This window comes from Arachis stenosperma, chromosome 10 (genome assembly GCF_014773155.1).
Source record: "Arachis stenosperma cultivar V10309 chromosome 10, arast.V10309.gnm1.PFL2, whole genome shotgun sequence".
Classification (NCBI taxonomy): Eukaryota; Viridiplantae; Streptophyta; class Magnoliopsida; order Fabales; family Fabaceae; genus Arachis; species Arachis stenosperma.
In genome coordinates this window covers 25,443,644-25,453,435 of record NC_080386.1, presented here as the reverse complement: position 1 = coordinate 25,453,435, position 9,792 = coordinate 25,443,644, and the positions used below count along the sequence as shown (strand labels likewise).

At 37.3% G+C, this 9,792-nt stretch overlaps 1 protein-coding gene across 2 annotated transcripts; it reads left to right on the top strand.

The window, feature by feature from the left end:
• Positions 1 to 5,349: 5,349 nt before the first annotated feature.
• On the top strand, positions 5,350 to 9,088 carry LOC130954652 (mitochondrial-processing peptidase subunit alpha-like). 2 transcript variants are annotated; one of them, XM_057881409.1, is made up of 13 exons: positions 5,350 to 5,547; positions 5,889 to 6,125; positions 6,238 to 6,534; positions 6,646 to 6,813; positions 6,922 to 7,089; positions 7,192 to 7,272; positions 7,397 to 7,463; positions 7,576 to 7,673; positions 8,051 to 8,123; positions 8,211 to 8,281; positions 8,431 to 8,480; positions 8,567 to 8,679; positions 8,778 to 9,088. In XM_057881409.1, the coding sequence occupies exons 1-13, from the start codon at positions 5,509 to 5,511 to the stop codon at positions 8,828 to 8,830; spliced, it is 1,515 nt and encodes a 504-aa protein (XP_057737392.1). In that variant the 5' UTR covers positions 5,350 to 5,508; the 3' UTR covers positions 8,831 to 9,088. The 2 variants fall into 2 exon arrangements, with proteins under 2 accessions (XP_057737392.1, XP_057737393.1); XM_057881410.1 differs by having other exon boundaries at positions 5,362 to 5,547; positions 5,821 to 6,125.
• Positions 9,089 to 9,792: the final 704 nt, after the last annotated feature.

Here is a 9,792-nt window from a genome sequence, read left to right as displayed (position 1 = left end):
TGTCATCCTAGATGGTACCGTAAATCTTGGCTCAAATCGATTTAACATCCTACGAAACCCAATCCCCTCGACCACTTTAAACGGCATTTCATCAAGTACAACAAACTCAGCTACAGACTTCTTACAATCTTCTAAGTTATAACCCTTAAAAGCATTGCATAGATCCTCTTCTTCAATTTTGGGCATGTACCCATGAAGTGTACCCTTCTTCCCCGCTTTTGTAAATATCCACTTATGAGCACTCTTTAAATGTTTATTTAGAGAATTTGTGCCATGTTTAGTAGGATGACAACCGTATTTTTTCTGGCAATGATTACATTTAGCTTGGTACAGTCCCTTTGTCTCAGTTAACGGAAGTTGAGTAAAATGCTGCCAAACATACGATTTCTTTCCCCTTGTTCGAGCAGCTTCTGGATTCTCCATTTTTTCACCAGAATTTTCTTCAATAGCTTCTGGTTCAGCAGGAGTTGTGGCAGCATCAATTGCAGGATCAGCAACATTTTCCGCTTCAATTTCCATTGTTTTATTCTCCTCCATAAATTCTGAAGGAATGCAATTATCTCCTCCTTCCATTGTTCGTTACCTAAACTGGCTAAACAAACAAAATCAAGAACAAATTCAACAATAATCAGCAAATCAGAAATATACAGTATCTTATAATAAAACATGAAAAAACAAATCAGTAAATATACAGTAAACACAAGTAAAAATTTAGAAATCAGTACAAAATCAGTAAACCCAGAAAATCAGTAACTAATTATCAGTAAACCCAGAAAATCAATTATGAGACAATTTGTAAGTGAAGACAGAATTTGTAGCTAGAAAGTAATTAGTTATGTAATATATAGAGAGTGTGGAGGCCCATGACAAGCTAGCTTTGTTAACATAATAATGAGCAATGCTTATAGATGCTCCATATCTTTAACGTTATTAATATATGTATGTTCGATCTTGCTAGGGAAGTTAGAAAGTGAGATTTGGTAAAGTACTTTTAATCAGAGCGCCACCCCCAATCTGGGGCCAGAACCAAAGTTAGTTTATAATACTCTATAAAATGGCTTACATACAAGTAATGATCAAGCCATCAACTAAACAAATAGTCAAATAATAATAGAAATAGAAATAGATGTACATGTTTCCATTTGAAATAATAATTAAAAAAAATAACAATGCTAGATATGTTGCATGAGAAATTTTAGGTGCTGCACTAAACTATCCCACATCCATTTACAGTTACAAGCAATCTAATAATAAGAAGAGTAATAAATAGTTGGAATCAATAACAAATGAACAATGATATACATAATTACAGATCGAGCCACCTTTACCAAAAGATCCCAATTCAGTAATTCAGACAAAAGATTTCATGTAATTACTGCATTAATATGTGGATTTCAAAGTTCAATCTTTCCAACTTCAGGATGTTGCAAAATTAAGTCCTGCTTAGGACACAAATCATGATTATCATACATTATTGGAATAAATCCTCTCATGTGGTGCTCATAACAGTACAGGATATGGATAAAAAAGAAGAAACTAGAGTAACGAAATTTAAACAACCAACAAGAAATAAACTGTTTAATCCTCAAATGGTTATTGTCTGCGACAACACCCAATTTAGGGTTGAAATGTAGAAGTGCAGACCAAAACTGAATATAATAAAAAGCATATAATACCCAAACAAAAATTGTTCAAATCTTCAAAGATCCAGGTTCATCTACAACTTGTGCAAAACCTCCTTAGCATGTAACTTATCATTGTCTCTCAAAGGCAGCCTCACAAAACCGGCCAGATCGAGCCACCTTTACCAATTCTCAAGCTTCCCATACCTCTCCTTTCTCTCAAACCCCTTACAAAAAATAAGTTAAACACACAATCACACATCAACAGCCACACACACCTAATCAGAGTTCTAATAATGAAAATCAACACCTACAACCAAAATTCACAAATTCTGTTTATCAAAAATCCTAATCCTTAATCAAAATATTAATGACATAATAAAATTAATTACTTACCTGAGCAGAAGACCTGAAAAGAAAACCGGAGAAGAGAGCAGAACAGAGGAAGCAGGACTAGCAGAGTAGAGCAACGTCGCCGAGAAGCAGGGCAGCACCGTACGTCGTCACTGTCGTCCGTCGAACGAAGAGCTTCGGCGGTGACGGTGTGAAACACGGAGGGTTGTGAAGAGATGAGAAAGGGAGGAGCCGGCGACTGCGTGTTGTGTGCCGCGAGAGTTGGAGTGGGCCGTGGGGAGAGAAGATGACGGCAGGGTCACCAAATCTGCCTGCGCCGTGGGGAGTGGCGACTGCCAGAGCCGGAGTGGGGCGTGGGGAGTGCCGGAGTGAGCCTCAATGGCTGAGGGCTGAGGCGCTGAGCATGAGCTGCTGAAGGAGAAGGAGGCACGAGGGCGAGGCTGTGAAGTGTGAATGCGTGTTGCCCTAGCCCAGTAACGCGTTTCAGCATTTGTGTGTGTATTGTTTATTTGGCCGGGCCACCGGGCCGGGTCCGGGTGACCCGAGCCATGGCCCGGTCCCGGCTTCACTTCCCCTTTTGATTTCACTTTTTTTTCCCGGGTCCACCCCGGGTCACTTCGGGTCCGGGTCTTCGCGGCCCAAATTCCTTCGGGGCCGGGCCGGGTCGCCAGGCCGGTTCGGGTCTGTGCACCCCTACTGAATTATATACCTTTTGACAGCATGAGTCTCTAAACTCCATTGTTGGGGGTGAGGAGCTCTGCAGCGTCTAGATGAATTAATGCAATTATTTCTGTTTTCCATTCAAACACGCTTGTTCCTATCTAAGATGTTCATTTGCGCTTCACTATGAAGAAGGTGATGATCTGTGACACTCATCACCTTCCTCAATCCATGAACGTGTGCTTGACAACCACCTCCGTTGTACATTAGATTGAATGAGTATCTCTTAGATTCCTTAATCAGAATCTTCGTGGTATAAGCTAGAATCCATTGGCAGCATCCTTGAGAATCCGGAAAGTCTAAACCTTGTCTATGGTATTCCGAGTAGGATTTTGGGATTGGATGACTGTGACGAGCTTCAAACTCGCGAGTGTTGGGCGTATTGACAGACGCAAAAGGATCAAGAGATCTTATTCCGACATGATCGAGAACCGACAGATGATTAGCCGTGCTGTGACAGAGCATTTGGACCATTTTCACTGAGAGGATGGGAAGTAGCCATTGACAACGGTGATGCCCTATATAGAGCTTGCCATGGAAGGAGCCTTGCATGTATGAAAGTGAGAAAGCATTATGTTGCAGGAATTCAGAGGACAAAGCATCTCCAAAACTCCAACATATTCTCCATTATTGCGTAACAATTATTTATTTTATGCCCTTTCACTTTTTACAATTAAAACTAAGAATCATTATTAATATTATATCCTGACTAAGAGTTACAGGATAACCATAGCTTGCTTCAAGCCAACAATCTCTGTGGGATTCGACCCTTACTCAAGTAAGGTATTACTTGGACGACCCAGTGCACTTGCTGGTTAGTTGTGCGAAGTTGTGAAGAATTGTGATTTCCAATTTCGTGCACCAGCCCCTAACACTTGGCCTAATTGAGCTAGGCCCACTTGTTTGTTTCTTGTCAACCTTTGACTTCTTCTTCTCCATACCACTCTCTGGTTTTTTCTTAATTTTACTACTCTTTTTCTTGACAATCACACTGTCGGAGTCACTGCTTTCATCTTCAAATCCTGGAGAGGGTGGTTTATATGGTTCGTCCTCAGTGGTTTCATACCCATCATCATCACTAGATTCCTCTTCCGCATCTGCACCACCCTCAAAGTCCAAGTCGATATCCTCAAGTGGAGTAACCATTATCGGGTGATCAAAATACAAATGAAACTCATCAGTCCCCTTGTTCTTTTGTATGTTCTCGCGCAATTGATTAATCTCCAAATCTCTTTTTATTGGGTGCAGTCCACTCTCAAAATCAGCAGCCGTAACATCATACCAATACATAGTAGTGTAGTTCAAATAGCCTAACTCTTTGAACAGGGTTTGTAGGTCAAAGAAACAGATAAGATCAACATCCATTTTAGGAAATTTCTCAACTTTTTCATCCAGGTAAAGAAAAACTTCTTTGTTATCCCTAATAAAATGCCCACCATGGTGAAAAACAAGACTCACAAATTCCTCCATTTATCTGCAAGAACAACACGTTTAATGATTAACAAACATAATCATATAATCCTAAATTCTGACAAATTCTATAAAGGAAAAACAAAAACAAAAACAAAAAATCTACCTTTAACACCGTAAAAACTAACAACTTTGTATACTACTGAGTAATTGTGAGGGAACATACATGCAAAAACAAAATTAGAACTAGCAAATAATGCCATTGCACATTTTGTGCTTTGTACCCCAACCCAAAAAATGAATCAGTAAATCTAAACTAGTTTTTCAGACAGAGAATAAGAATATAATACATTCTTACCTTCTTCAACGCAAGTCTTGAGTGGTCTTTATCACTCTTATACACAATTCTGTGTTTTTGGATTTGAGCATGAGGCGTCACGAATGGAAACAGAATGCAGAATTTTATCAACGTCGTTACGATGGTGATGTGGGAGATGTTGTAGGAGATGAGGTGGGAGATGATGTAGAAGATGAACGCTCCAACAAGGTATGGTTTTTTCTGTAAAAAACTGATGAACAAAGGTGGGGGTTAGGGTCTTTTACCTTCATATAAAGTGAAAAGAGATTTTTTATATTCCTCTCAAACGCGAAAAATGACGCCGTTCTGCTGACGAGGATAGGAATTAATTTGTCCAGTCGCGTCACCTGACACGTAGTAATCCACGTGGCCTTCAGACGTTCCACTTCATCATTTTCCGTCAGTCACAAACGGAGAAATCAAGTCAGGGATTGAATTGTCCGCCGGAAAAAATCTTTGAGGGTGTTTTTGTGTATTAATTTTTTTTATTAGGGACTAAAGTGTCCGCTTTTAAAATTCTCAGGGACTAATTTAGATAATTATTCTAATTTTTTTTCTAAAAAAATATGTGATTTTACTCTAGACCAAAGTTTGGTGAAGTTGTTAGTTTTACTGTGCAACATGTTTCTTAAATAATAATTCTGATAATCAACTAGGTCTAATAGTAAGTTAATATATAATAAGTTAGTGTTTATAAATGTGGTAAAATTAATTTCTAATCAACCATTTGGAACCATATAAAAAAAGTAAAAAGAAAAAAAAGAAAAAAAATAACTTTTCTATGGTCAGATCAGATCACTAATTTTATAAAAATTCATAATGTGTTAAAACTACAGAGGTTAATTAGAAATTAAAATTTTAATTTTCACCAATAACCATAGTGAGGGATCACTTACCAGACCCAACTGCCCACAAACCTGGGAGAATCAAAAGCTTCCTTTTTTCGTTCTCTTCGACACTTTCTTCCTTCGCTTTCTCTTCTTCAATCCAACCAAATTCGATTCTGATTAGGGATTCCGTTCATTCCTACTCTCATTTTCAATCATGTATAAACTTGCAGCTTCACGTCTCTCCCATCTCAAGGTTAAAATCTTCCCTTTCTTTTTACTTTTCAGATCCCAGATTCGTAATTACGATAAATAACTACTCTTTTCCATTTTTTCTACACACCGATATAAAAAAGTTCCCATTTTGATTGATAACAGATTTGTGAGTGGTTCCATTTTTGTTGTGTTTATAGCTGACGGACTACTTGTTTTGTTATTTTGTTATTTCATTACACGAATATGACAAACAATATTGTTCTGATAACACCTCTATTGTTTTGTTTTGACACGATGCATTAATTGGTTGTAGAAAATGGATGTTATATTGTAGCTCATGTGTGCATGTGGTGATGTTGTGTGATTGGAACTTGTGAATAGGGGCATGGCAGAACCTTGGGAGCCACTAGGCTTGCAGCATCAAGCGCAGCAGCTACAAAACCTGCATCAGGAGGTTTGTTTAGTTGGCTTGGTGGGAGTTTTAGTTCTCTTCCACCTCTGGACACACCACTTGCTGGTGTTGCCCTCCCTGATCCACTGCCTGATCGTGTTGAACCAAGCAAGACCAAGATCTCTACTCTCCCCAATGGTCTCAAGATAGCATCAGAGACATCATCAGTATGTGCATCCTTATAGTTAATGGCAATCTATGTTAATACATTGGTAAAACATTTGAGCATGTGTGTTAGTCTGTTTATTATGTTGTTTTTGCATTTTGGTTGTCAATTAGAACCCTGCGGCCTCAATAGGGTTGTATCTCGACTGTGGTTCGCTATATGAGACTCCAATGTCAAGTGGGGCATCACACTTGCTGGAGCGAATGGCTTTCAAGAGCACAGCAAACCGGAGTCATTTCCGTATCGTGAGGGAAGTGGAAGCAATCGGTGGTAATGTAGGAGCTTCGGCCTCTCGAGAGCAAATGGGCTACACATTCGATGCTTTAAAAACCTATGTTCCACAAATGATTGAATTGCTAGTTGATTGTGTAAGAAACCCAGTCTTCTTGGATTGGGAAGTCAATGAAGAGGTATGTTGTTTTTTATGATTCTCTCTTCTAGGGTCTTCTAGCTTTTAAGATAGCTCATGCATAATTTTATAGCAGTTCTCTCTGATCTTGTTAAACCTTCCATTAGTGCAGCTTCGAAAGGTGAAAGCAGAGCTTGGAGAACTTTCAAACAATCCCCAGGGCTTACTTTTGGAGGCAATACACTCGGCTGGTTATTCAGGTGCACTGGCTAATCCACTTTTGGCTCCTGAATCAGCACTAAACAGATTAGATGGGTCCATTTTGGAAGAATTTGTTTCTGTAAGATCTATTATCCTTTTTGATACATCATGATTCATTTGTAGTCCAAAACTAATTTTTCTTGCAAAATATTTGATAATTTGAATGTTATTGTATTTGCAAATTCAGGAGAACTATACTGCGTCGAGGATGGTACTTGCAGCATCCGGGGTTGAACATGAAGAACTATTATCTGTTGCTGAGCCACTTCTCTCTGATCTACCTAGTGTTGCCCACCCTGGAGAACCAAAATCTGTCTATGTTGGTGGCGATTTTCGTCGTCAAGGTGAATCAGGGGTATGTATTGATTTCGTATCCACTTATGCATGGCATATCCTTATTATTCATTTGTCTCCTTTCAAATTGTTACTTATCTACTAAGAACTGTTGCAAGGGCAGGGTGCACATGTAGCTATTGCTTTTGAAGTTCCTGGTGGTTGGCAACAAGAGAAAGACGCTATTGTTTTGACTGTTTTACAGGTACTTGGTTTTCATTTGAGTCTTTCTGATTTCAAGAGATAGCATGTCTATAGATTTGCGTAATTTCTTTTTTCTGCGTTCCCTTGCACAAGAAGGGGAACAAAATAACTCTTGAGTATTGCAGATGCTTATGGGAGGTGGTGGATCCTTCTCAGCAGGGGGCCCTGGAAAAGGGATGCACTCAAGGCTATGTAAATTTTGCTTTTGTCTTCTAGTTTTGATTTACTTTGTGTTTATATTTGTATACCTTTCTCCGATGCTTAACTTAGTTTGAATTTTTTATGTATTTACAATTGAATCCAGATCTTCGTGTCTTGAACGAATACCAACAGATTCAATCTTTTTCTGCATTCAATAGTATCTTCAACAATACAGGATTGTTTGGCATATGTGCAAGCACTGTAAGTCACAATCTTTGTTGACATAGATGTGATGCCATCTTTTTACCTCATTTTCCCTTTCTTTTCTTTTCTTTTTTCTTGGTTCATTAGAAGTGAAGTTTGGGTAGTATGTTTACATGAACAAGCTCTTATGTTTTGCATTGTTGTCTGCTGATAGCCTGATAGAAGTTAGACTTAAAATGTACTTTATAGTCAATGCTCCCATTAGCTGACGCAATCACTATATACAAGTGTTAGGATTTTTCATGATGCCTGGATCATCATTTTAATTATCGTAATGGTCATAATTTTTCGCAATTTGCGCTCCGTAGTTACTGCCTTGTACTTTCTGTTTCGGTGAGGATGACTGAATGATGCTTCTTATAACCTTTTTGTAGAGCTCTGATTTCGTGGCAAAAGCTGTGGATATAGCAGCCAAGGAATTAATAGCAATTGCATCACCTGGACAAGGTTATTTGCCACTTTATTTTCCCTGCTGTGTATTTATGTGAATCTTTATTTTATCCGAAATTAAACTTCAGCTTCTTCCAATGGCAGTTTCACAGGTACAGCTCAACCGTGCCAAAGAATCCACAAAGTCTGCAGTGCTAATGAATTTGGAATCTAGAGTACGTTTTCTTGTTCATTATTTATGTTAGCACTAATTGTGATCATGAAATTAGCTGTGCTTCTCATTCATTTAGCTAAACATGGTTATATGTGGTTCACTAGAGATTTCATAGAGTTTTTATATGCTTATAAGTCATTGTTGTTGCAGATGATTGCATCAGAAGATATAGGAAGACAGATATTGACTTATGGAGAAAGGTAAAATTACATTTCACTCGTAACGAAATTACATTGATGTGATATTACATAATTAGTGACAAATGGAATATGTGAGGCCATTTCAGGAAGCCTGTGGAACAGTTCCTGAAGGCTGTAGATGGAATCACCTTGAACGATATCACTAGAATTTCTCAGAAGATTATTTCCTCACCACTGACTATGGCATCTTATGGGGATGGTAATAAACTAATAATCATCACTCAAATAAATTCTCTTCCACAAGTAAAATATATTTGGTTTTTGATGATGTTTTTGACTCCTATTGTTCCATTGCAGTTATCAATGTCCCCAGTTATGAATCTGTGAACAGGAAATTCCATGCAAAATGAAATTTCTTCTGAGTTGATGTAGCAGTGGCTACTCCCAATTTTGCATCCCAACAGTGCTGAAAATAAATATTCCAGAGAAATTGTGTGTGGATTTCAGAAAAAAAGCACTGTTCAATTTTATTTTATTTTCACTTGTATACTTGGTTGAGTGATCATTCATTCCCTCTGAAATATAGGTGTATGATCACATAAATTTTTGTTTATCAATTAATTAATTTTTTTGGCTATTGATACCTGATTCTTGTTCTTGAATGTATCTAATTTCCATAACAAGGAAAATAACTAGTTTTATCAAAACTTGGTATCCAAATATAAATAGTGGTGAGTGGAAATCTAATTAATATAAGGCGTTAAGTTGCATGTTGTTCACAAGTCATGATTTTAAAATGATAATACATTAAGGAATAAGGACGGTATATCAAACCTATCAAAGTAATAACCAAAGTAAACCCTTTAAATGATACTTGACTAAAATTGGCCTACTCTACCATAATTATTAGTTTACCACAACTTTGTTTGACAAAAATAAAGGCGGGTGGCCACAAAATCCAATTAATTGACTTCAATGTTACAAAAAAAAATTAATCTTAGTTTTGGAAAAATAATATGTGGCCCATGCAGGTATCTGCAATGAGCACGACGCTCTAACCACCTTTGAGCTAATAGGCCTTTATTTTATGTTGTAAAAATTTTAGTTGAAATAATCACATTTTTTTTCATGTTTTTTAATATTTTTTTGCTCAAGCTTTTAGAAACCATTGATGTCAAATTTTAATTGATTTTCATAGGCAACATTTACCATGCAGATCTAATATTTGCTCTTCCAGTTTATCACACAAAAATGAATGGCAGCCATATTTATTAACAAACTAGAATGAGATCCGGTAATAAATTAATGATAATATATAATAAATATTAAAAATTATTATATTTTGTAGAATTAAATTAAATATGTATAAACT

What these genes read in the sequence shown, in the direction of transcription:
- LOC130954652 (XM_057881409.1), top strand. Translation starts at nt 5,509, where the DNA reads ATGTATAAACTTGCAGCTTCACGTCTCTCCCATCTCAAG. An exon ending in TTGGCATATGTGCAAGCACT is followed by an intron (nt 7,674 to 8,050) that starts GTAAGTCACAAT and finishes ACCTTTTTGTAG; the next exon opens with AGCTCTGATTTCGTGGCAAA. An exon ending in ATATTGACTTATGGAGAAAG is followed by an intron (nt 8,481 to 8,566) that starts GTAAAATTACAT and finishes AGGCCATTTCAG; the next exon opens with GAAGCCTGTGGAACAGTTCC.